The sequence below is a fragment of the Acinonyx jubatus genome, chromosome X (genome assembly GCF_027475565.1).
Source record: "Acinonyx jubatus isolate Ajub_Pintada_27869175 chromosome X, VMU_Ajub_asm_v1.0, whole genome shotgun sequence".
Taxonomy (NCBI): domain Eukaryota; kingdom Metazoa; phylum Chordata; class Mammalia; order Carnivora; family Felidae; genus Acinonyx; species Acinonyx jubatus.
The window spans coordinates 120,792,072-120,819,739 of record NC_069389.1 but is presented as its reverse complement, the minus strand read 5'-3'; the positions used below and the strand labels follow the sequence as shown (position 1 = coordinate 120,819,739).

The 27,668-nt window shown below is 44.5% G+C and overlaps 1 protein-coding gene across 7 annotated transcripts in view; it reads right to left on the bottom strand.

Annotated features, from left to right (window-relative positions):
- Nucleotides 1-15,718: 15,718 nt before the first annotated feature.
- Nucleotides 15,719-27,668, bottom strand: part of PASD1 (PAS domain containing repressor 1) — a 201,666-nt gene continuing 189,716 nt past the window's right edge. For 6 of the 7 annotated variants that reach the window (XM_053201824.1, XM_053201825.1, XM_053201827.1 and 3 more), the window contains 3 exons: nt 24,997-25,241; nt 20,867-21,067; nt 15,719-16,434 (listed from right to left, as the gene is read on the bottom strand). In XM_053201824.1, coding sequence (XP_053057799.1) covers nt 16,279-16,434; nt 20,867-21,067; nt 24,997-25,241 — 602 coding nt within the window. In that variant the 3' untranslated portion in view covers nt 15,719-16,278. The remainder of the gene's footprint in view (nt 16,435-20,866; nt 21,068-24,996; nt 25,242-27,668) is intronic. The other variant, XM_015086633.3, reaches the window with a different exon arrangement.

Sequence of the window (27,668 nt, the reverse complement as noted above, 5' to 3'; positions counted from 1 at the left end):
GTAGGTGGAAAGTTGGATTTTAACTGGGTTGAGTTTTGCTACATAAATACAAATAAATGGCAGAGGGACATGGGAGTTTTGTGTGGATTCTTGGGAGAAATTATGATGGTGATTAATCATGGATTAATGGGTAAGAAGAGAAGTAAGGATAGAGTCAGTGTTTGGTGAATGGCAGTGAAAACAACAGTAGCATTGTTGGCTGAAGGGTCCCAGTGGCAGTCAAAGGATTGCTGGAGTTCTTGTAGTATTAAAAGAAATGAGCTGGCTTTCAGAGAGTGGGATATGGAGGTTATGGAGATGTGGTGGTGACAGATAATGGCAAGAGCTCAGGATATGACCACAAGCATAAGGAGGAGGGAGAGAGTATTGGTGGAGAGTAGGTCAAGAGACTGAGAGACAAGGGATTTGAATCATTTCTGTGGGTATTGAAATCACCAAGAATGTACATATTTAACAACCTCTTATACCAGACCCCTTGAAGCGTTCTCCTTCCCAATCTCTTATTCCATTCCTTGGTTTCATTGTGAACCTGAGAGGCATACCATTCCCGAGCTTCACCTATTCCCAGAGCCTCCCTCCTCCCTCAATCTCACTTGTCCTGAAGGTCACCCCACCACTAAGCTTACACCTTAGCACGTGCCATATTCCATGTCCCAAACTACCATGCCTTCCCTGAGCCTTACCCCTGAACATTTAACTGAGCACCTACTACTATGTACCAGGTGCTACGCCTGGTGCTGGTGACATAAAGGTGAATCAAACAGACCAAGGTCTGCTCTGCTTCCATTCTGGTTGGAGAAGAGAAACAATAAACTAGCAAACACAGAGAATACTTAAGAAGGTAGTTGGTAGATGTACAGTAGAGGAAAACAAAGCTGGGAATAGGGACGGGGGGAGCCAGGTCATCCTGTTTCTAACCCCTGCCTAGAGCTTCCCAGTCTGTGGACTGCTCACCCCAGGCCAGCTCATGGTGATAATGTGTAGCTTCATCCATGCTCCCAGAGTCTGCCCATTCCAACCCCAGCAGTGACCTTCACCTCTTTCTTGGGCTTGACCCCCAGATCAGCCCGCAATGACATCCATGATTCTCATCTATTCCTCAACCCTCACCTGAGCTTTATCATTGTGCTTCATCTATTCCCTAAGTTTCATGTCCAGAGTCTTGCTTCTTCCATAAAGCTCCCCCAGCCCTGACCATCTCTCCTCCACAGAGCTTCTTCCCATTCCATCCCTCAGCCCCACCTCCATCCTGGATCCAGACCCCATCTGGTCCTAGTCTATTCCTGAGCCCCAATACCTCCTCCCTCGCTCCTATTCTAGCTTCTGCCTTCCCAACTGGTATTGGACTGACTGTCAGCAATCAGCTCAAGTGCTGAGAATCCCCCTTCATATGGTCCAGCAAGTTCTTGTGGAGACAGGGTCTGAGGGTTCAGAGTCCTGGAAGTTTAAGGACAGCCAAGAAACTTCCTAAGATTGGAGACTAGTCTTTCTCTAAAGAGTAAGGAAAAGTTCCCTCAGTGACTTAAAGGTTCCTGGAAACTCTGCCCTGGCAGTGAAATTTTTCTGCCTTTCTCTAGGCAGTCATCATCCTTTTAGCCACCTTCCCTGATGGGAGGGTAGAGGAACCTCTACCCTCAAAGATAATGTCTCCTTCTCAAAGATTATGCTGCACAAGGACTGGGGAACCAAAGATGGGTCTGAGTGGCCATCAACTAGCCCATCACAACCACACATCCCTTCTGTCCCAACACACACACACACACACACACACACACACACACACACACACACACACTACTCCAGGAAAAGATACTTAAATAGATAAGGGACCGCAACCTTGGTGCATTTCATTTTCCCTACTGCCACCTCCTGGATACTGTAGACACTGTAGCTATGAGCATGACCCCCTGCAGGTGCATTCCTTTCCTATGCCAGGCCTTTCTGGATACCATTATCCATAAAATATACTTGAGTGCTCTAAACTGAGGCCTAAATACATACCTTGACCATGGCTCTTTTGTTTGGGGGTGGGGAACCAGAATCATGCCAGTTTTCAGAAAGGGACTGAGCCTCCCAGAGCAACTGCCTGACTGGAATGTTCACCAAGTGGGCAGAGGTGCCACTGACCACCAGCCTCTGTTCTTTGGGAGCAGACACTTAAGCGAGAGGACACTGATGAAAGATATGAGACATTAGAGGTCAGATTATGGAGTTTATGAAGCACTCACTATGCATAGGTGTGTTCTAGAGGGTGGGGTCATAGCAGTGACCCAAGTCAATGGAAGGTCTTGTATGCATGGACGTTCCAGTGAGGGAAGACAGACAACACATGAATAAATAAGCACAATATAGATAATGTTCCATAAAAGCTAAGATGTCATCAATTGCATGATCTAGCAATTAAGCCATGCTTCCAATTAAGCCATGATACAACACTTCCTTACCACCTAAAAATTTAATTTTGTACTTGTTAAAAGAACTCTTTTGGGGGCATCTGCGTGGCTTAGTTGGTTAAGCATCAGACTTCAGCTCAGGTCATGATCTTGTTCATGAGTCTGAGCCCTGCATCTGGCTCTCTGTCCCCCTCTCTCTCTGCCCCTCCTCTGCTTGCACTGTCTCTTTCTCAAAAGTAAATAAACATTTTTTTTAAAAAAGAACTCTTTTAGACTTTATCAGACATTGAGCTTTATCATAGATATCTCTGGTGCTTGCATAAAAAGGAAAAATAAAGCAAAATAAATTGGTTAAAGTAAACTTGCTGCCATTCAGAGGCCAGCCCTCCTGAATCATTTTTTGACCAAGAGTTTTGGATGGCAGTATTGTCCTCTGTACCATCAGGAGTGTTGGGGAAGAGTCCTTTCTTTAAAGAATGTATTTTTTTTAAGCCTGCAGGCCCTAAGTCATGCTTTGCAATTCCTAAGGGCTAGTCCACTTTGGACTCCTGCTTAGGAAATGTAACTGATCACATTTGATTTACCACGTCAGGCACCACTCTCCACCCTGTGCCATAGCCACCGGTTCCTAGAATTGAAAGAAGTGAGTCCCTATTGTCTCAGGGATTTCTTCTCAAAAATCGACATGTACTATTCAAGTTTTTATGTTGGCACTTTTGATTGGTGCTTGGCTGGCAGCATTGTAAATGATGGTCATCTTGATTTCAAAAGCTGAAATGTAAGTGAAATGTAAAAAAAATGTTCCTCTTGGCATGTCGGATTGTGGTAAAGCCTATGGAGAAAAACGAAGCAGAAAGGGGGGCTGGGAATGGCTAGGGGGTGAAGGTAATTGCAATTTTCAATTGACTGGTTGAGGAAGAACTCACTGATTAGTAAGATTTGAGCAGCGTTTAAAATACAGATAGCTGTACAGATAGCAGAGTATTCTGGAAACAAGAACAGCAAATGCAAAGGCCCTGAGGCAGCAGTGTGTTTCACATCTCTGAGGAGCACGGAGCACCAGGGAAGAGCTCAACCATGGCATTTTTGCAATATTGCACACCTCCACACAGGCCAGGTAGGCAAAGTTCAACTGCAGCCTGACTCAAGTCTTGGTGGAAGGCCCCATGATCCTCCCAGGAGCATTGAAATTGAAAGATGGGTGGTTTTGTGAGGCTGCAAGACGCTTCCTCATCTGCCTGTCTGGTGCAAGGCTGCCATGAGGGAGTTTCTCATCCACTTCCCTGGTTCCAGTGAGGGGTGAGAGTTTCCAGTGTGCCCTTTCTCCACCTTTGGGGACAGCGCCAACTAAACCAGTGCCTTGCTGAAGTATGGAATTGGCTTCTAAGTGCCAGAGCACATGCCTCATGTATCGCCTGTCAACTAATCATTGTGAAACTTGGGACATGAGGAAGGGAGATCAGTGTGGAGGAGTGGCAGAAGAGAAGATCAGAAGAGAAGATCACTCTCCCTCTGCTCGTCCCTACTACAGTTACTTCTTAGTCCTGGGGTGCTTTCCTTCAGAGCACCTGCCACTCCCTGCCATTTTTGTAATTCATTCATGTTTCCTTGCAGCCTGCCTGCCTCCCCTACATGATTGTAGTCCAGACTCCTTCCTCCTTTTCTAATCTCCTTTCCACACAGCCCAGGAATTATACTTTTTTCAATTCTGATCATAAAATATGCTCCCATTGTGGCAATTTTAGAAATCCCACTAGCCAGTAAAATCGTTATTAAAATTTGTATATATTGCCTTCCTGTTTTTCACTCCACAAATCCAATTTTACATCATTTAGTTCATACGATGTAAAGACGTTTTTTATTTCCTTTTTAAAATCTAATTATGAAAGCTGTAGCATGCACATTATTAAAATATTACAGCAAAACATACTTACATAAGATAGAAAGTTAAAATCACCCCTAATCCCGCCACCTGCTGAGAATCACTTCAGTATTTGGAATCTATCTCTCTGATGTTTTCTTCCACATATGTATTTTCTTTCACACACACAAAAAGGAATTGTGAGTTCTTTTCCCATAACAAGATCTCGTGATCTTATGGGTAGCTCTCCCTGTCACTGAAACACAGAGTAGGACTGAACCAATATGTCCTTATTTCTGACTTCTCTCCTGCTTCCTACTCCTACGGCTCTCTTTTCCACTGTAAGCAATGCTGGTATGGTCTCGGTGGTACACACATCTTTGGCATTTGACCATTTTCTCCCTTTGTTGTTTCATGCTTGAAAAGGCCTTTTCCACCCCCAAAATTATTCATTTTTCATTATTTCATTTTCATTATTCATTTTTCAGCATAAACTCCATATATAACCACTGAATTTCTCTTGTAAATCAGGGCTGATATGGATTACAGACAGATTCTACCCAGCCTCTACTTTCACTATGTCCTAATGTGAGTGAGACTTTCTTAAAAGTAGACTTATGGGTCCCTAGCAATGAAACTCCTCTTCTGTAAATTATCTATGCTCTTACTCCTCTGCAGCAAACTTAGTGTTTTTCTTATTGATTCACATATGTTCTTTGCACATTAGGTACACTGATTTATAGCACATATTTACACTCTTGCTTGCCCCTTCCTGTTGCTTATCTTTTTGGCATACAGACATTTATTATTTTAATGTAGATAAATCTATTATTTTGTTTTTCCTTTGCATTTCCTTCTATCTTTTTTAAACATAGCCCCATCCACACATGGATCTGAAAGATACCTCATACATTTTATCTCTTTTTTTATGGCTTTGCAGTTAGAGAAAAACGCAAATCCAGAAGCCTAGAAGGGGTGGGAGCTCATAGAGTGAGGTGGGGTTATAGCACTCATGTCTCCCAAGCCTTTGCCGTGGATGTTTCCTTTCCTTGTAATGTCCACCCTCCTCGCCATCTTCTCTAAATGGTGACATCCATTTGGAGGTGAGACCCAGTAGAAGCTTGTGTGGACATTGCACTTCTAGCTCAGAATGATCTCTCCATCATTTTTACCTCTACCTAACAAACCATTACTTGCTTCCTTTAGAGTACGTCTTCCATTTCCACCCTATTCCCCGGACTCTGGAGAGAGTGGGAAATCAGTCTGTGCCCCACTTTGCGATATAGTTCAGAGGTGAGGGCAGAAGCTAAATTATTATTTATTCAATATGGGTAGGTCTATTTACTTATTTATTCAACAAAATAGTATATGAGTAGAAGCTGAGGTGATTTGCATTGTTATGAGAGTTTATAACAAGAGAGGGGATTTTAGTTGAAACAGTGTGCTAAGATTAGAATAAGAAACAAAAGTCATAGATATTGGAAATTACACATTGCAAAAATGTATCATCATTGGTAAATTCTATAGTTGCCTGCTTAGAAAGCAAAAGTGTTATGTACTGTGTGAGATGATGGTGGGAGCCTTAGGGGCAGAGAGCGGTAGATGGATTCCAGATCAATTTTGGAGGCAGACCAAACAAGATACGTATATTGGGTGGATGTGCAGCATTTGGAAAATGGAAGTAGTTCAGAGTTACCCTGAGTCCATTGGTTGGTTCGAGTTCCACAAACTGGGGCTGCCATAACAAAATGCCATACAATGGGGTGGGGCTTCAACAACACATATCTATTTTTCACAGTCCTGCAGGCTATCAGTCCAAGATCAGTGTGCTTCAAATGTGGTTCTTGGTGAGGGCCCTCTTCTTGACTTGCACATGGCTGCCTTTTCACTGTGTCCTCGCATGGCCATTCCTCTGTGTGCACACAGTAAGAGAGGAATCTCTGGTGTTCTTCTTCTTATAATTACACCAGTCCTATTGGACTAGATTCCCCACCCTTCTGACTTCATTTAACCTTATTTCCCTAAAAGCCATCACCTCAAATACAGTCACATTGGGGTTTAGGCTTCCAACACATGAATTTGGGGGGATGTAATTCATTCAACAGCAGTGGCTCATACAAGAGAAATGTATTGCCTCATAGTTCTGGAAGCTAAAAGTACGAGATCAAGATGTTGGCATGATTGGTTTCTTCTGAGGCTGTGAGAGAGAATGTGTTTCCCACAGCTAGCTTCTGGTGATTTGATGAAAACTTTTGGCCTTACTTGAAGTATAGAAGTATCCCCCCAATCCCTACCTTTATGTCCACATGGGACTATCCTTGTGTGAACACTTGTGTCCAAATTTCCCCTTTTCATAAGGATAGCAGTTTTATTGGGTTAGGGACCTTCCCTACTCCCGTATGACCTCATCTGGATTAATAACATCTTCAATGACCCTATTTCCAAATAAGGTCACATTGTGAAATACCGGGTGGTTAGGGTTTCACCATATGAATGTTTGGGGGACTCAATTCAATCCATACACTAGATTTATGGCTTAGAGACTTAGGTGAATGAGGGTCCTATTTACTGAAAGAAGGAAGACTATGGGGCAGGCTTGTAGGATCTCAAAGGTTTTGTTTGGGGCATATTAAACTGGAAATGACAATTAGGTATCTAAGTTTTGAGATATAAATTGGGAAGTTGCTTATATAGGTCTCATTCAGTAAAGGAAGGTAGAGTGTTTTGTGTGTGTGTGTGTGTGTGACTTAAAGCTATGGGACTGGATGTGATCACCTAGGGCATGGAAGGAGGTAGAGAAAAAACTTAAAATCAAAGTTCTGTGCCCTCTAGTATTTAGAAGTCAGTCAGAAGAACCAGCAAAGGAGAGTGAGAAGGAACAACCAGTGAACTAAGAGATGCAGGCAACAGAAGAGAGGTATACCATCTTAGAGAAGGGCATGTTAACAGAAAAAAGGGGTTGTCCAGTGGGTCAATACTGCTGAGAGGCAAAGTAACAACAGTAGGGCATAGAAGTGCAGAGCTAATTTAACAACATGGCGTTCATAGGCAAACATGGTAAGAGCTATTTCAATGGTAGGGGCTGAAGCTGGATCTGAGCATGTTGATAATACACTGGGGGAGAGGGGAAGTGGAGATAGTACCTATAGACAAGTGCTTGGAAAGGGAGCAGAGAAATGTGGTACTTGCTGGGGAGGGATGTGGAAGTTAAGGGGTGAGTTTTGTTCAAGACAGGAAATATTACAGCATGGTGATGGTCAAGTAAAGAGGGGTAATCCGATGATGCAGAGAAAGGGTCACATGGGAAGGGATGGCATTCAGAATGCAGAGAATGCATCACCCTTATAAAGGAGAAAGGCTACTTCCATCATTTTAGCTTGAGGAAAAGAGTGAAGTGGGAAGACCTGAGGACTTTGAGAGGCAAGTCACCATTCTGAGAATCAGATTGGCAAACACAAAACATGGATGTCCTTCTGAGCACTGAAGTGTGCTTGGATGCAGCTGGAGACTATAAATCTATAGTACTGCACAATCTGCCAGCTTGTGTAATTCTGTCTAGAGACACAGAGACGCTTAAGTGCAGACACACAGAAGACAAATAGTAGGGTTCATTCAAAGTTGGAGATTTGTCAGCGATTGTGACAAAGGAAAGTAAGGATAGGAATGACTACATGATGGACCATGGGTTTGAAGGCACTTGAATACTAGAGAAGTGAGAGATACAAGGTTGCTAAGGGCTGGACCAAAGTCTTGAGAATAGAATTTTGCTGGGCATAGGGTCTGGTCCTGAAGTAGGTGTTCAGGAAATGTTAGTGGATTTGGTCACAAGGGAGGCCACTGGAGAGCTGCAATACTGCAACTATACGCCAGGGGGCAAGAGACGACAAGAAATGAGTCCAACCAAGGCCCGCCTCAAGTTTGGGGGCCTGTGGCCAGAACTCCAGTGACCCTTCTGCCTGCTCTAAGCTTCCCTCATGCATGGGCGTGAATGGTGCTGCCTACCAACCTGGAGCCTACTGTTGGTACCACCAGGTAGCTGCTGGTGGGGTGTGTAGGGCAGGAACAGAAGAAACCAAGAGCTCCAAGACACAGATAAGGGAAACATCATTCATATAAGTCCTGTACTCCTGGCCCATGTCTGGGCTCTGTCCAATGGCCCAGGCTTGAGAAACCACAGGAACAGACTCTGAATGTTCTTGGTTACCATAAGGTATGGGAAACTGACACCAAGAAGCCCAGCCTATGTGCTCCCCTAAAGAGCCATCAAACCTTCTTCTTGAGGCTGGTACCATGGTATGTAGCCTCATAGGCTGGGCCCAATCTAGAGGACCCCTAGAGCTAAGTGTCCAGAACCTGAAAATGTGTTTGTGACCAAGCAGGAGCCTGGAAAAGCTCTGCTGGAAAGGAGACAGCCCATTGCACAACAGATCTTCCCTGATACCTATATGAGACCATGTAGACCATTTAGCCATCTGTTTATTCATCACTACCTCATTCATTTACACTTTCCCTGCCCATACTGTGTGTCAGTGGAGGAAACAGACAATTATGCCCAAGAGGATATACTGGGGAAAGAGAGAAGTCAAGACCAATGTCTGACTAGTAATTTGAGTGGCTGAGAGGATGAAGGTGTAAGTTCCCTGAGAGATTGTTTTTGGTTGTGTTGACTTGAAGTGTCTAGGGGACATTCATAGGGAGATGTCTAGTGTGCAGTGGGATTTATAGGACTAGAGGCCAGCAGGGAGAGCAGGGATAGGCTACTGATGTTTTGGAGTCATGGATCGTTTCCCAGGTGGGGGCCAGGGGGCTGAAGGGGAAAGTGCAGTCATCAAAAGAGAAAGTGGGTCTGAAAGGTTGAAGGGTGGCTTGGAGTGGACACTGTCCTGGGCATGCTTGTAAGCTGAGCAGAAAGGACCAAGAAAGAGGACCCAGTTGAACCAAGAGGAGAGGGGGTGTGAATGCAGCAAGTATCTGCAATATGTTGATCCTCTCAGGGACCAGGTGTCTTCATTAGCACTCTGTGTCTTCATTAGCACTGAGAACCAGCATGGGAGCCAGACTGGCAGGGGGCAGATTGACATGTGTTTGCTCATTCATTCATTCTTTCCTTCATCCATGAGGGCTCTTATGTCTAGCCCCCACTCTGGATCAGGTCTCTTATCTTTGCCCTCATGTTCCAGAGAGTCAGCACAGGCACAGGAAGGTCAAGTGATCTGCCCAAAGTTTCAGAGCGTGAGGGTGGATAGACGGTAGAAATCTAAGATAAAAGTTCAATGTCTTGCTTTCCTTAGCACCATATACTATATGGAAACTGGGGTGCCTTGTCCGTAGGGAGCTGAGGGGAAGAGAATACAGGAACAGCACTAAACTAGGTGGCCCCACCTCCTTCCCAGGTCACTTGCTGTCCACAACACCCCTCTAAACATGCAGTCTGCCCTTCCTAGAAGATCACTTGCTCCAAGGTTCTGGGTGTAAATTCCCCCTTAACCTGGTTCCCAGCTGAAGTCACACCCCACATCAGCTGAACTTCTAGCCCCTCTCCCACCTACCTTCCCCACAAGCTGGTGGGCTAAAGCTGTAAATAGATTACACAAACACTTGAACACATGATTATAAATACTGCAATTTGTCTGTCCTGTCTGTTGACCTTTGCCTCCATGCCTTTGACATGTTTTGATTCTGCAGGGTTGTGGGTTTTGTTTCATCTACAAGGTGACCATGTGGTTAATTACCCTTTGACCTTCAGGGTCAAGGCCTCCATCTAGGCAGGAAACATCCATGGCTCTGGAAGTTTGGGGCCTCTTGGCATTCAGTTGTCACTGCCAATTCCCCTTGCTCCCCGCCCACCCCCCACCCCCATCTCCCTGCAGTGTTCCTGGCTTTTGTGTGCCACAGAGCCATTTGCAGGGATTCACTGGAGTCACTACCACGAACACTTGCCACCTCAACTTCTACCCAGTTTTCTCATCTACTAAGCACCAGCCTCCCTCCAGTCCAATAGGAAAGTGGCAACTCAGGGGTCAGGACACTACCTCCTTTACAGGGCACTCCAGCATGTTCTGCACATCCTCATCTCTGAGTCTCTCCCTGAGGAAGGGCTACAAGTTGATTGGCTAACATTGAGAAGCTTATGAGCATATATACCTGCACTAAATAGGTGAATGGAGGAGGAAGGCTCTTTTGGGGTCTATGGCTAGGGGAATGGGTTACATTTTGGCTGCTGGGAAGTTGCCCAACAAGGTTTGAGGGCCTCACCAGCTTGACTTCCCACTTGATGCTCCTGCCTCAAGTAGCTAGGATTTTTAGGAAAAATTTTCCAGGTAACTGCTAGGGACTTAAGTCACCAAGATGTTCACTGGAACACAGGGAAGGCTCAGTCTATAAGGCATGATATTCTAGGGGCCAACAACACCTGCTCTGATCTCTGCCTGCTGTAACTCGGTCTAGAAGGGGCAATGCCACAGGTGCAGTGGGAGCTGAACAAAGACATAAATGCTCCAAGAGAGGCACAGGCAGGGGTCAAAGGGGACATGGAATAGACAAGGGCTTCCTGGCTAAGATCGGAATCATGAGCAAGGGTTGGAAATGCAGAGATGGGAGGGAAGGACATGCCAGGTATATGGAATAGTGTCAAACCCATGAGGGTAGAAAGACCAGGGCTTGTGTCAAACATGATGGTTCAGTGAGGCTGGGGGCAGAGTATGTGAAGCAATAAAGGACACGAAGCTGTGGAAAAAGAGTGAAGCCAGACTATACCAGGCTGAGAACTTGGATTTTGTTTCATAAGCAATGGAGAACCATTCAACATTGTTTTGCTTACCCATGAAAACAACACATGTCAATTATTTAATATCCCCTATGAAACATGTAACTGGATCCTAGTATAAAGCAGATGGCTTTCATTATAGTTGTGGTAGCCCATTTTGAGAGCTGGGAATGGGATCTGGTGTGCTGTCTCCTGAGACTGCAAATTCTGGTCTCTGGTGGGAGAAGCTGCAGTTCTAAGGTCCCATGCCCACCTTACCCTCCTCCCCTCTGCACAATCTTTCTCCCTCACCCTTTTCTTCCCAGTGATTTTGGCAGAGATGTACAACATTTGCACACAAGAATGTTCTTTCCTTCTCGTTCACTACCTTCACCATCATTGTCATCAGAATACTTGGAACACTGGAGATGCTACAGAGGGCATCAGCCAGTACTGTGCTGTTCATGTGAATAGTCTACTTTATTCATCAAAAGCATTCAGGAACAAGAACATTTATAAATTTTTGATGCCACAGAAAACACATGAATATTGACCTGTTAAGTCTGTATGTGGATTATTCTATTATGTCTGGACTGAGTCTGCTCAGTGAGGAGGCTATTGTGCCCACCTGGGAATGAACTGATATGGGGGTCATGGCAGCTGTGTCTGGAAGCTCTGCCATGTGTGGCAGCTGGGGTGCTTCAGGTGTGTTCTTCCAGTGTCCCCTGGCCCACTAACCCACAGACAAATGCAACTCCTATGCTTTCCCACACAAGGGAAGCAAATGTGGCTTCATCTGGAAAGGTAAACAAATCCACACTGAGCCACCATCAAGTCTTGTAGGGTCATGGTATGGTGACAGTAGTCTCAGCCAGGGGCCACCTTCCTGTCACCATTGCTGAAAGCTGCCTGCTTTGAATCTTGTGACTGTTGATGGCTGTGTTGTGAGAATGACGGCCAGGGCCTACAGCTCCTGGATCTACTGTTCAGGCAACTGGGGTGAGGGAGGAGGCCACAGCTATCCCAGCAGAGGTACACATCAAGGCCAGGAAATTCTGAGAATATGCAGCCCTTGTATCCCAGCCAGTGAGGACAGTATGGGCCACTGTGCTCAGGGGCCAAGGCTGAATGCTGCTGCCTCTTGGAAGCCACCCAGGCTGGAGAGCCAGGCAGCTGAGGTTGGGTATTCTGACAGCAAGGCCTGCTTTGCCTTTGGATTCTTCCTTCTAACCTTTCACTGGGACCTGCCTGCCCTTGGGCGGCTGGAGAAACAGCTCATCTCCCCTTGCTCTCTTTCCCACACCCAAGAAGAGCCTGGGAGAGAAGACAAGGTGGCTCATATGCATCATGTGGGGCCGGAGGGAAGGGGATGGAGCAGTTCCAGGTGTGGCATCCATTGGAAGATTTCTCTGGTGAAACTTTGTGCTGTGGGCTGCAAAGTCCCCAGAGCCTCCTGGAGCAGTTTAGTACAGACCATGAAGATGACCATAGCTATTTCCAGTTTGAGTCATGGCCTTAGAAGCTTGTGCTGTGACCACTCTTCTTGACCCAAGCCTTAGCTAAATTTCTGTCCTGCCCTTGGTAAGGCTGGTACAGTCCCCACCCCTTAGTTCATGACACAGAGTGCATGTAATACTTGTTTCTGATTCCATTGTTGCTAAAGGAATGCCAGTCACTCCTTGCCCTTGTGTTGTCCTGCCCTCTTCTGCCCTGGCCAGCCCTGCCCCCTCCAAAGCCTGAGAGTGGACAGCTTTTTCCCTGGCTACAATCATCAGGAGACCATCTGGATCTGGGGAAATTAGCTCTCATGCCTGGGAAAATATGCCAAAAGATAAGTACCAGCCGACTCCAGTTAAAGCCAAGTCCAGGAGAAGCAGGAATACCTTGGAGCAGACACTAGGCCTGAAACTGCTGGAGAGGTGTAGAGAACTCATTCACCATGGTTTGGCTTCAGTAATACACAGAACAAAATCACAACTGGACAATCCTGCATGTGAGCACTGGTTCCGGGAATTTGGCCCCTGTAGCACTCTAAAATGTCGTGTCCTTGCAGTTATTCCTGTGGGGATCTCCAGGAAAGAGTGGACCCAGGCAACCTGCCCCTCTGACCCTCTGGCAACCTAGTCCTGGGGCTGAGCCAGGAGCTAAGCAGTTGATTGAGGCACAGCCTTAGATGACCTCAAACCTTCCCTGTTCAGAGTTCTTGTCCGAAATCCAGGGGGGTACTGAAGCCTGAATAAATTGGGCTGGGTCAGACAAATCCTGGCCTAGGCATACTCTAAACACTAAATTCAAACTATAACCCCAAACAAATGCCTCCAGCCTCCTTCGCTTCTACAGTGCCTTTCCCAAAGCCTCTTCCAGCTCTGTAATTCCATTTATCCTTATCTGCTCTGAGAACTAGGAAGGAAAAGCATCATCTCTTCCTCTTTCCTATTTTTCAGATGGAGAAACTAAGGCACAGAGAGTTTAAGTGACTGCCCAAGCAGAACAGGGCCTCAGTTGCATCTCATGGGAGTGCACCATTTAGGGCCTGCCTGACCATGTAAACGGAGAAACAGGGCAAGACCAAACTTTCTGCCTGTCGGAAACTACAGGTCCAGCTATGGGAACTACTGCTACTGCACAGTAGGCACCAAGCTTCTCCCATGGTTAGAATGTTACCAGCTGACTGAGTAGCTTGAAGGAGGCTACGGAAGAGCCAAATGCCAGCCCCCACCCACACATGCTCTACAAGGCAGCTCTTGACCTCTGAACCCAGGCCACTCTGCACACCAGGAGAGCAGTGCCTCTTGCTCCCTTGCAATCTCTCCTCACTCTAACAAGCATGGCCTGGTTTGTACATGCACAGTCCTTCCTGTACTGTGTGACAGGATGGGGAGGGTGGCTCCCTGACCAAGAGAAGCAACTGTCAATGGAGGCGGCAGACAACAGAGTACTTGCCAACACCCAGAGTGCCAGTCACTTCTAACTCTGCCTATCTAAAGTCAAACAGGATATCAAGAATGCCCCTGAGCTCTGTTTCTGTCTTTGCTGGGCAGCCAAAGAGAACTGGTTCTTGGAAACATTCTGCATTTGCTGAACACAATGGGCTAAGGAGTGACTGACAAGTGAGTAAGCCTTCAGCTGCTTCTTCCCAATGGCTACAAAAGGACATGCCAAAAAGCAAATAGCCCCCATGTCTTGGTCATCTTAGGCTGCCATAACAAAATACTACAGATGGGGGGCTTCAACAACAGATCTCTATTTTTCACCATTCTGAAGGCTGAAAGTCCAAAATGAAGGTTCCAACAAGATAGTTTTTTTTTTTTTAATGTTTGTTTATTTTTGAGAGCAGGCAGGGGAGGGTAGAGGGAGAGGGAGACAGAGAATCCAAAACAGGGTCCAGGCTCCAAGCTGTCAGCACAGAGCCTAATGTGGGGCTTGAATTCATGAACTGCGAGATCATGACCTGAGCTGAAGTCAGACACCCAACTGACTGAGCCACCTAAGCACCCCAGGAAGGTATTTTATTCTGATACCTCTTCTCTTCTCTTATAGGTAGCCACCATCTTGCTCTGTACTGATATGACCTCTTCCTTATGCACACAAGGTGAGAGAGGGAGCAAGCTCTCTGTGTCTCTTCTTTTCTTTTAATTTAATTTTTTATTTTTTTAAATTTACATCCAAATTAGTTAGCATATAGTGCAACAATGATTTCAGGAGTAGATTCCTTAATTCCCCTTACCCATTTAGCCCATCTCCCCTCCCACAACCCCTCCAGTAACCCTCAGTTTGTTCTCCATATTTATGAGTCTCTTCTGTTTTGTCCCCCCTCCCTGTTTTTATATTATTTTTGTTTCCCTTCCCTTATGTTCATCTGTTTTGTCTCTTAAAGTCCTCATATGAGTGAAGTCATATGCTTTTTGTCTTTCTCTGACTTTATCTGGTATGTCATTTGCAAATATCTTCTCCCATTCTGTCAGTTGCCTTTTAGTTTTGCTGATTGTTTCCTTCTTACTAAGGCATTACTCCCATTATGGGGGTCCCAATCTTATGACCTCATCTGAACCTAAATGCCTCCCAAGGGCACCACCTTCAAATACTATCACTTTGGGAGAGGGTATGGGGTTAATATATGAATTTGACGGGGATACATTCAGTCCATACCACCCTGGTAGAGATCAGGTTTCCTATGGGTGTGAGGCCTCATGTGCCCCCTTTAACTTGTCACTGAAGACTGAGGGTTTCCTTTGCCTTATTCCAGCAATGACTCTTTATCTTAAGACAGATATTAAAGGCTCAGGATGACTTCTGATAAGGTTATCCAAGTGTCCCCTCCCCTCTCCTCTCATCTTCTGTGCAGACAGCTGGGAACATGCTCTCCTTGGTGTTTGGCCAGTGAACAAATCACTTTGCCTCCAAGGTGTCATCCCTGGAAGAAAAGCTATAGTCAAGAGAGAAGGAACATGCATGCAGAGCATCCAGGCTGACCCTTGAGGTGAAGCAGAGCATGGGCTACATGCAATGGGTAACCTCTACGCCCACTGTTTTGGGCCTGGTGGGCCTGTGGATGCCCTTGGCATCAATGAAAGAGCCATCAGCCTTGGCAAATGTGGCAGGGAGCTGAAGCATACATGAGGGACCCAACTCTAGGAAATGAGCTTGGTACCAGGATCCTGGTACCAATTAAGTCAGTACCATTTTTAGGTTCCAAAAATTAGTCATAAGTTCACAGAGTTGCAACGAAAGACAATTTTTATTAAGCATTGGAACTGTGATTATTTCAGTACAAAGCGCCTGTGTTAATCTGATTGCAGTTTCCCACAGTTGGAATGCCATTCCCTTGGGTTTCCCAAACATGACTGTGGAGGAGATTCAGGGCCTGGTCATCAAGGCCAAGGCTTTGGCTTGTGGCTTAAGACAGAACAGCTTCTTACTAGATTGAAAACCATGCTGGAAAATGTTTCTTGGCAGAAAAAAAGTATTCTAACTTGCAGCCTCTGCAACATGCCTGCCCATGGTAGAATAGGTGTGTGAAAGGTCAAGCAGGGTAGGTGGGGACAGTGGTCTCCTGCTGTGGCCTGGCTACTGTCACATATTAGCACACTAGGGATCACAGGCTGCCGCTGAAACACAACTTCCAAGAAACAGGTTGTGCTCAACAATCCCAAACAGAACTTATCAAGAAAGAAAAGAAAGTACCCACCCCATTCTTCAACCCCTACTCCAGGGGATTCTGTAAGCCTTGGAGTTCCCCTGGCCATGCAGGCCTCATTGGTCTGTCTGTCCCTCTTCTCTCAAGGTTCAGTATGAAAATCCCACTGGTGTTCATCCAAGCTGGACTGTTCTGCAGACATGAAATAGTTGATTTGGCCTGGTGTTAATTCATCATGGTCCTGGAAAGCCTCTGAATCTGGAGATCCCTGGCTTCCTACTTCAGTAGCCGGCACCTGCTAAGAAAAAGGGGGACAAGGTGAGAAGCTCCCTTTAGTTCAAGTCAGCAAGCTACTGAGAAATATCTTTGGAACACACGCCTACAAGGTGCTGCTAGAAGTGCAGCTGGGGAAAACGGGGTTCCTCTCCACTTTCATGTTTCAACATCATCTTGCCTGAAAGACCAGCAGAAGTAGCACTGGGCTCTCCCAAAGTTGTCTTAATGCCTAAGGCTACTGAGTTCTGTGTCTGGCCCTCCCTAGCCCAGCTTCTCGGCCAGTCATGGCTAGCTGAAGGCTTGGAAGGTCTCTTCCTGCCCCTACCCTTGGACCTTGCTATTACTCTGCTCAGACTAAGTAACTTCATTGCTAAGCCTCACTTACCAGTGAGGTACTTGGCCCACTTGAACAATGCGATGGGAAAGGTAACAACAACCCACTCTAAGTTGTATAGTGGGGACGAGGGGCAGACACAAAAGTGGTATTACAGAGTAGGCTGGGGGAGCCTTTTCTGTTTGAGGAGGAGGGATCCCTTGGGTTGGGTTTTGAGGGTGATGTAAGATTTCAAGAAGTACAACCAAAGGGGTGGAAGAGAATACAGAAGAACAGACAGAGCAGGGCTGGGCTATGGGAAGAAAGATGGATATGCTTGGGGACTTGGGGACAGGGAGTGCCCAGAGGACAGTGGAAATGAGTCAAGGCAGGGTGTGGGGAGCCCCTGAAGTCTTGTGGACAAGGAAGCTCCCACATGGTCCTGCCCTTGGCCATTCCACTGCATTCTCCCAACAACCTCCCAGGGGTCCTCCCTTCTCCACTTCCCTGGGATACCTGTTCAGTTTTATCTCAGCTCTGCTTCTAAGGACCCATCCAGACGACAGTGCCTCAAAAGGAGACATGATGAAGGGTTTAACCAGAGTCTGGCTTGGTAACTCAACTACAGGGTCCACTGAGCATCTGGTCTCTTTGCATGAGAAGTCCCTCTCATGGATCAACTTTTCCGAGGACTGGCAGTCCAGTTGGTCCAGGTGTGTATGTGAAAATAATCACACTTTAGCCATTTAAAATAACCAAACTCCCTCATCCTGCATTGGCCTACTGTTTTTTTCCTCTTCTTGTTCTTGATAGTTTTGAAAATCAGAGGTTAGACTCCATCAAGGTTTCTAAATCCAGAATCAAAACACCTTTATAAGTGCTTTTAGTCATATTGAGAATTTATGGTCCCAAGGGGCTTTCTGGGAGTGTATCTGGGAGCAAAATCCAATATGTGACTGCCATCTGGACCAGCTGCTAACACTGCCCTGGAAACATGACTATTACAGACGGTCCCCAAAGTGGGGTCTGTCCTGCCAAATATGGAGCACCCTGTGGATGAATACCAAGTACATTCCATAGAAGAAGAACTCTTGTTTATTTTCAGTACAAGGAAACATACTCATACTAGGCTCTGGACTTTGTACGAGAGAACTAAAGATCCACAGGTTCAGAAAGGGGCCTGGCCTCTGGCAATGATTTCAGCATATGGCATGACTCACTTTGCCCAGGTAACATATGTTTAAGAAATTTCCATGTGATATTGCATTTAATATACATGAGGACAGCTCACTTTTTCATGGAACCCTGAAGAGAATCTTTTTACTCAGCAGTGCCTGCCACCACCATGTGAGTAACCACCCTCAAATTTACTGAGCTTTGAAGCCTGGATTTCACACAGATAGCATACTCCTGTTGTGTGTGCCTTTTGGGGAAAAGACCCAGCCTCCATACAGAACCCCTGACCTGGGCTGGGGAGGAGAGGAGAAAGGAATGGTATACCTGGGCCCAGGTGGCTTGGTCCTGCATAGTGGCCTGCTCACTGGAAGGATAAGTATTCACTTGGAAGTAAATGTGATACTGTGGATCTGGTGGCTGTTGCCAAAGTTGAATGTAATCCTGCGAGGTCTCCAGGGTGACTCAGTTTGAGTCAGAATTTATGGGAGACTCAGAAAAGCTGGTAGAGGAACCTGTCTCAGAGCTGGGACTATACAGCAGTGGCAGCAGATTGATGGGGGACCCCTGCTGGTCCTCAGAAAGAAAACTGAAAGAAACATGTTACAGTGACGTGGATCAGGGAACAATGATGACCCAGGAGCCATTGCCTTGCTCATCAGTAGGTGCTTATGGCACATTTCGTTTTGGTGGCTAAATCAGGATTCACTGGTTTGCACTCTCACTTTGCCTGAGTAAGATTCCATTTGCCACATTAAAGTGAATGTAAAGATTGAGATGAATTAGTCTTTTGTCTCAAGTAGTTTTATTTGTTTTACTTGGACAGTCCTGGCTCTGCCACATGCCTTAATGCAAGTTACTTTACCCACCCAAAGTCAGTGCCTTGCCCTTTGTCACTGAAGGAGCTGGTAGCTGGATGGGGGTGCCAGGCCAGTTCCTCATTGCAAGTCCAGCGCTCTCTCTAAAATGCTATGTCTGGGGCTCTTGGGATAAATAGGGACTTCCGAATCTGTACTTTCCACAACTTCCTCAAGTGGATTCTGATGATCAGGCCAGTGCAAAACATGGCACTAACCCACCTACCCCACATATCAGGGTCACTGATCCTACAGGAAGGCCCAGAAGGAAATCTGGAGCTCTGGGAGGCTCACACAGAGAACTGGCATTCATTCAAAAATATTTATTGGGCATCAAGCATGTGCTATATACAACCCCTTCATTGCTGAGCAGAGCCTTCTCTTTCTGGAATTTGGGGCCACAGACTATCACTGAACAAAAAATGTGTTCATGTCCTCATACTGCCTCCAGGGCTTAGTCCTTCTGTGATGTTAGCTCTTTGGAATCCATTGGCCATCAAGCAAATGTTTCATACCCACTTCTCTCCCACAGATTGCCAATCCATGGGGACCCCTTCATCTGGTCTGTTGTGATCACCAGATCCCAGTGAAGTGGGAGAAGAAAACTGAGAGCCCAGAAGTTATTCAGATATGGGCACTCAAGACTTCCCTATAAGATACCCTGTGCCATGAGTCTGGGCTTGTGTGGATGAAGCCAAGAGATTTCTAGATTTGCATGCTAATTCCCTAGCTTGGGGGTGTACTCATCTAGGCCTTCTATTTTCATGGAGACTCCTCTGTTCCATCAATGCATGCTTGGCCACACACTGTGAACACAGAGGTAGGGAACCAGTGGCCACAGAGCAAGATGGGTGGGAGCATGCTGCTTTTGATGAGGGCGCTTTTGGTGTCCCGTGGACAAGTCACTCATGGTTTTAGGCATGGCGCCCAGTCATGAGGGGAAAGCAGGGATCTTAGCCACTGCCACCGTCCCATGCACTTCTTCCCTCTGACTGTCATCTTTGAGGCCCCCAAGGTTTTCATCTTGACAGTTGTCAGGGGGATGTTGTCCAGCCATTAACTGGACAGGAACAACGATGGGCTGGTTCTGCATAAATGTAACAAGGTCATCACAGAGGGGCACAGCCATGCCAGCCTGGTTTAGCAGGCGTATTTGCAGCATCTGGTTTCCCACAGGATCTGCTGCTACAGGTATTGTTCCTGCCCCTGCACATGTTGCATCCAAAGGAAAGAGATAACAGTACCTCAGTGTCTGCAAGAGCCCCCGGAGATTGCTGGAATGCTCCCCCTCTGTTCTCCTGAAGCAGAAGATGACTGGCCCTGCATCTCTGGGCTTGGTCTGGGTGCTATCTTACTTGTTTGCTAAGGCACTAGTTGCAGTCATGCTCTTGGCTAAATAAGCTACAATTCAGAACATATGTACATGTATGTGTGGATGTGTGTCCAGGTCTAGTTAGTCAAGATTTTTTTTTTTTATCTCAGGTAAATGAACTGCAACCAAGTAGCCACTATACCCTCAGGAGAACCAGGTGAGCCCCAATTTTCATGAAAGTCAAATCTCCTTTCAGCTACGTAGTTAAAACAGCCTTTCCCTACCTGGTTGGAGGCATCACAAGGCTCCTCAAGCTCCTCAGGGAATTTGAAATAGCGGGAAGATGAACCACAGGAAAGGCTCGTGTCCTTGAAATCTGGAAAGGGGCCCTCCATTTGCTCAGTGTGTGGTTTCTTGGGCACTGGCTCCAAAGACTGGGGCTCAGGACAGTGAAGGTGGTGTGAGGTGGTTGGCTGCATCTGTAAGGATTTGTAATGTATCACAAAGGTCTTATTCAGGAGCCACACCTTTCCTCAGGGCATGGAGTGACAGTGCCTTCAGGTAGGCTCACAGGAAGCCCTGGTTGTATATAAGGCCGTCTGCCACTGCCAGAGCCCAGCTGGGCCCATTTCAGCCACTGAAGCCAAGAGACAAAGAGCAAAGCCAGATGTCACTGCTGAATACTACTCCAAATGTCCCATGCCGTCCTGGAGCAGCTGCTGTCACTACTAGCAGGCCCTACTAACTCCTTGAAAACTATCAAGGTCCCTTTCACCTCTCCCTTTTGCCTCTTACTTACATGGAACTGGCCTCTGATCTGAAAGCCGGAATCCTCTATTCTCTGAAGCTGCTCCTTCATCATTTCCAGTGCGTCTTGCAGGCTTCTGATCTCAGCCTGCAGCATCCGAGTCTTTTCTTCCAGCTGCTCCCTAAACTTCCTCATCAGCCCCAGCTCCCGTTTGTTGATGTACAATGCAATTGACGGTAGTGGTTCTAATAGCTGTGGGGAGGAATTGCTTGTGGTTCATAGATAGGGACACCAGGTTCTCCAAATCCTACCATATTGCTTTATTTCCAAGTTTTTAAAGACTGAGAATGTGAATGATGTCACTCCACTCCTAATTTCATTCGTTACTAGAAAGTCTGAAGAAATGGTTACAGAATCCAGGATTTCTAGATCAGAAATGGATCATGGGAATCATTTAGTCAGATTTTTTGCCTCAAAACATAAAGCTGTGGAATTGGCCCCAAAGTGTGAAGCAACCTGCCCGAAGTCCTTAGTGGAAGACTCAGAATGCAGTTAGTCATATCACAGATGAGGCATGTGGGAAACATCTATCAGATGCCCCCCCTGTTGGCAATGTGGTAAGAGGAACGGTCAACTTGCACTTCCTTTGTTCCAGGTGCTCTTATAAGCACTACAAAGAAATCCACAGATCTGACCTTCACAATGTCCTCTAAAGTAAGTGCTGTCCATACAGTTATAGTAGAGGTAACAGGGGCCTGAAACAGACCAGAGGAAGGACACATACAAATGAAGGGACATATTTGAGAGAATTTAATAAAGTGGACATGGCTTCTCAACTAGCTAGCTAAGGGGGCAGGAAAGAGGCGGGGTTCTTGGAAAAAAGCTATCTGTGAAAGCTATCATTCGCCTGATCTGGGCTATATATTGTGTGTATAAACAAGATGAGAGAGCCACAGTGTCAGTATTAATGATGAGAAGGTACATACGGATGCGACTACTAGAAAACAAAAACAAAAGTCTGTTCTGTGGCCTTCTATTCTATACTGTGGCCTTAAACCCCTTTATGGCTAATGGAAGCACACAGCTGAATTATTAAAGAGAGACAGAGGAAAATACATGCAAGTTGTTTTTCTCACTTGGAATAAAAAATCATATATGTATTTTTAAGCCATTGAAAATTGTCCAATTGTCCTTTTTTTGTTATATAGTATATAGATCTTCATATAAGAAATCAGGCATTCAGTACACCTGGGTGGTTCAGTCAGCTAAGCATCCAACTTTGACCCAGGTCATGATCTCATGGTTCATGGGTTCTAGCCCCATGTTGGGCTCTGTGCTGACAGCTCAGAGCCTGGAGCCTGCTTCAGATTCTGTGTCTCCCTCTCTCTCACCACCCACCCCCCCCCCCCCGCCACACATGCTCTAATTCTCTTTCAAAAATATATAAATATTTAAAAAAAAGAAAGCAGGCTTTCAACAAACAAATGAAATGAAATGAAATGAAATGAAATGAAATGAAATAAAATAAAATAAAATAAAATAAAATAAAAAGTCTAAACTCAAGACTGGAAGCGACAAACCTTATAGGTTATCACATCCACACTCCCATTCTCCAAGCAGGAATCTTTTCTCTGCTGTCTTTGGTAGATGAGCTACCAAGCCTGTCTCAAACTTTTCTGTTGAAGGTGAGGAAGCTCACCACCTGGGGAGGTAACCTAACTCATCTAAGAAAGGCTTTCTTCAGAGGAATGGAAAGTTGCCAGTCCTGAGCTGCTAGCTCTCCACCCTAGTTTGATCCACTGGAGACTTGTCTTCTACTTCAGGAACATGATGGCTATGCAGCTACTTGGATCAGGCTGTCCTGTCCCTTCCCAGCCTCCCTTCTCCAATGCCTTCCACTATGACTACCTCCCACTACTGACAATATGACATTTTTCAGCCTTCCTCCATCCTGTCTCCATCTTCTGGCTACATTCCAGCCTGTCAATCCATGGCACCCCAAAATAAGCCCAATAAGCCCATGTACCACATGCAGAACTGTATTATGCACACTCAAGGCTGGTTATTTTGACTATTTTAAATAAATATTATATTGAAAGTTTAGTTATAAATTCATTCAAAGCAGAAGAGAAACGTCAACAGTGGAAGGGGAACCACAGCATTTTGGCATAGTAAAGACATAAATAAGGACAAAATGGATTTATACAGAAATTTTCTTTTAAATTGTTCAAAAATTTTTCATAGCAGTCCAAAAATCCCTGCAAGGCAAGCAGACCATCTCAAGATGGAGAAACTGATATGCAGGGATGTGCCAAAGTCACTGCACACTGTCTTCTATCCCTCAGTTCTTCTCATTACAATAGGGAGTGACTCATCTTAGGCTTCATAATTAATGCACACAATTCCATGTAACAAACCATAAACTCATTATCTTGCCTACCAATCCTGATTTTAATAATCTTGTCTATTATAAAAGATGATTGTCCAAATCTGTCATTATGTACACAAATTTGAGGACAGAAGAGCAACAGAGTAGTTAAACCAAATGTATTGATTTGGCCTCAGACCATACATCAATGTTGACATTTGAAGGTTGGCTACATCTAACATTCTGAAAGGCATGCTTCTAACCTAACAAAAATTCCATTGGAGAAACCTAGCTTGTGGTGGGGAGGTGCTGCTATGGTAAGCAGGAAAGTCATCTTTCTTGGAGATGGTTAGCATCCCCTCACAGGTGATAAGGAACAGTGTTTTAAAGTACTGCCTTTCCCAAGGGAATTAAAATCAAAAGTGAACTATTGGGACCTCATCAAGATAAAAAGCTTCTGTACAGCAAAGGAAACAATCAATAAAACTAAAAGGCAACTGATGGAATGGGAAAAGATATTTGCAAATGACATATCGGATAAAAGGCTAGTATCTAAAATCTATAAAGAACTCACCAAACTCCACACCTGAAAAACAAATAATCCAGTGAAGAAATGGGTAGAAGACATGAATAGAAACTTTTCCAAAGAAGACATCCGGATGGCCAACAGACACATGAAAAGATGCTCAATGTCACTCCTCATCAGGGAAATACAAATCAAAACCACACTCAGATACCATTTCGTGTCAGTCAGAGTGGCTAAAATGAACAAATCAGGAGACTATAGATGCTGGCGAGGATGTGGAGAAGCGGGAACCCTCTTGCACTGCTGGTGGGAATGCAAAATGATGCAGCCACTCTGGAAAACAGTGTGGAGGTTCCTCAAAAAATGAAAAATATAACTACCCTATGACCCAGCAATAGCACTGCTAGAAATCTACCCAAAAGATACAGGAGTGCTGATGCATAGGGGCACATGTACCCCAATGCTTATAGCAGCACTTTCAACAATAGCCAAATTATGGAAAGAGCCCAAATGTCCATCGATGGATGAATGGATAAAGAAGATGTGGTTTATATATACAATGGAATACTACTTGGCAATGAGAAAGAATGAAATCTGGCCATTTGCAGCAATGTGGATGGAACTGGAGGGTATTATGCTAAGTGAAATAAGCCAGGCAGAGTAAGACAGATACCATATGTTTTCACTCATATGTGGATCTTGAGAAACATAACAGAAGACCAGGGGGGAGAGGAAGGGGGGAAAAAGTTACAGAGAGGAAGGGAGGCAAACCATAAGAGACTCTTAAGGACTGAGAACAAACTAAGGGTAGATGGGGGTGGGGGATAGGGGAAAGTGGGTTATGGGCAGGGAGGAGGGCACTTGTTGGGATAAGCAATGGGTGTTGTATGGAAACCAATTTGACAATAAATTATATTTTAAGAATGTTTAAAAATAAAATAAAATAAAATGTAATAAAGTAAAATAAAATAAAATACTGCCTTTTCTTAGTGGATAACCTTCCCATTTGGCCCAAACTTTCTCTCAAGCACAAGGTATCTTTGCATATTTCACATTAAGAAAGGAACGGAGATTTGGTTTTACTTAGAGAATCTTCAATCTCCCTATTTTCTAGGGTCTACTGGATTCTCAGCAGAATAGGAAAATCCAGTATGACAGAAATGGTGATACAGTTAAAAAATAATAATATGCTTTCTGCACAATGAACCTGAGCACAAGAGTGGAAATTCAGGGTTTTGCAGGGTTAGTGGTCCAGACAAATACATGGAGCAAGACTCCCACAGGTACCTCATCACTGATGCCACCAGCCACACTGAAGGATGAGAGGGCCTCCTGCTCCACCTGGTCTAGCTGGTCCTCCTCCTCTACCTCCTCCGCTCGCTCCACCTCTTCTTCTTTGTCTACTTGTTCCACCTCTTCCATCTCATCAATCTGAACCATCTTTTCCACCTCGTCCACCTGTTGCACCTCATCCATATCATCCGCCTGTTCCACGTCAGGTTCGAATTCAAAGCTCTGCAAAGATGATGTAGCTGAAAGAAAGCACAGTGGCATTCATGACCAAGAAAGCAGAAGTACCAACATTATCAAAGATTTACTGATTTCTCTTTATTTCCCCTTTTAAGTCATAAAAACAGGAGTGTCCAGTTTTATTCTATGTTAATGATCAGATGTGCCAGGTACCAGGAGTAAGTCAGAGCATTACTTAAAAATATGTTCATATTTGATAAGGGGATGGAGAACCATCTATCATGCTAATGGCCAACAAAAGAAAGCCGGAGTAGCCATAACTTATATCAGACAATTTAGACTTCAAAATAAAGACTGTATCAGGAGATGCAGAAGGGCATTATATCATAATCAAGGGGTCTATCCATGAAGAAGACCTAACAATTGTAAACATTTATGCACCAAATGTGAGAGCACCCAAATACATAAATCAATTAATCACAAACATAAAGAAACTCATCAACAGTAATACCATAATAGTAGGAGACTTCAACACCCCACTCACAGCAATGGACAGATCATCTAACCAAAAAATCAACAAGGAAACAAGGGCTTTGAATGACACACTGGACCAGATGGACTTAACAGATATATTCAGAATATTTCATCCTAAAGCAGCAGAATATACATGGAACGCTCTCCAGAATAGACCATATACTGGAGCACAAATCAGCCCTAAGTAAGTACAAAAAGATCAAGATCATACCATGCATATTTTCAGACCACAATGCTATGAAACTCAAAATCAACCACAAGAAAAAATCTGGAAAGGTAACAAATATTGGAGACTGAAGATCATCCTACTAAAGAATGAATGGGCTAACCAAGAAGTTAAAGAGTAAATTAAAAAGTATGTGGAAGTCAATGAAAATGATAACACCACAACCCAAAACCTCTGGGACGCAGCAAAGGTGGTCATAAGAGGAAAGTATATAGCAATCCAGGCCTTCCTAAAGAAGGAAGAAAGAGCTCAGATACACAACCTAACCTTACACCTTAAGGAGCTGGAAAAAGAACAGCAAATAAAACCCAAAACCAGCAGAAGACATGAAATAATAAAGATTAGAGCAGAAATCGAAACCAAAAAAACACAGTGGAACAGATTAATGAAACCAGAAGCTGGTTTTTCAAAGAATTAACAAAATTGATAAACCATTAGCCAGTTTGATCAAAAAGAAAAAGGAAAGGACCCAAATAAATAAAATCAATAATGAAAGAGGAGAGATCACAACCAACACAGTAGAAATAAAAACAATAATAAGAGAATATTATGAGCAATTATATGCCAATAAAATGGGCAATCTGGAAGAAATGAACAATTCCTAGAAACATATACACTACCAAAATGGAAACAGGAAGAAATAGAAAATTTGAACAGACCCATAACCAGTAAGGAAATTGAATTAGTAATCAAAAATTTGCCAAAAAACAAGAGTCCAGGGCTAGATGGCTTTCCAGGGGAATTCTACCAAACATTTAAGGAAGAGTTAACACCTATTCTCTTGAAGCTTTTCCAAAAAATAGAAATGGAAGGAAAACTTCCAAACTCTTCCTATGAAGCCACCATTACCTTGATTCCAAAACCAGACAGAGACACCACTAAAAAGGAGAACCAATTTCCCTGATGAACATGGATGCAAAAATCCTCCACAAGATATTAGCCAATTGGCTCCAACAATACATTAAAAAATTATTCACCACGACCAAGTGAGATTTATACCTGGGATACAGGGCTGGTTCAATATCCACAAAACAATTAACGTGATTCACCACATCAATAAAAGAAAGGACAAGAACCATATGATCCTCTCAATAGATGCAGAGAAAGCATTTGACAAAATACAGCATCCTTTCTTGATAAAAACCCTGAAGAAGGTAGGGATAGAAGGAGCATACCTCGAGATCATAAAAGCCATGTATGAACAACCGAACACTAATATCATCCTCAAAGGAAAAACTGAGAGCTTTCCCCCTAAGGTCAGGAACAGGACAGGGATGTCCACTCTCACCACTGTTGCTCAACATACTATTGGAAGTCTTATCCTCTGCAACCAGACAACAAAAAGAAATAAAAGGCATCCAAATTGGCCAGGAGGAGGTCAAACTTTCACTCTTAGCACATGACATGATACTCTATATGGAAACCCAAAAGATTCCACCAAAAATCTGCTAGAATTGATTCATGAATTCAGCAAAGTTGCAGGATATAAAATCAATGCACAGAAATCAGATGCACTCCTATACACCAATAATGAAGTGACAGAGAAATCAAGGAATCGATCCCATTTACAGTCGCACAAAAAAAAACAAAAAATAAAAAACAAAAAACATAAAATACCTAGGAATAAATCTAACCAAACAGGTGAAAAATCTATACACTGAAAACTATAGAAAGGTTATGAAAGAAATTGAAGAAGACACAAAAAAGAAAAAAATAGAAAAAGATTCCA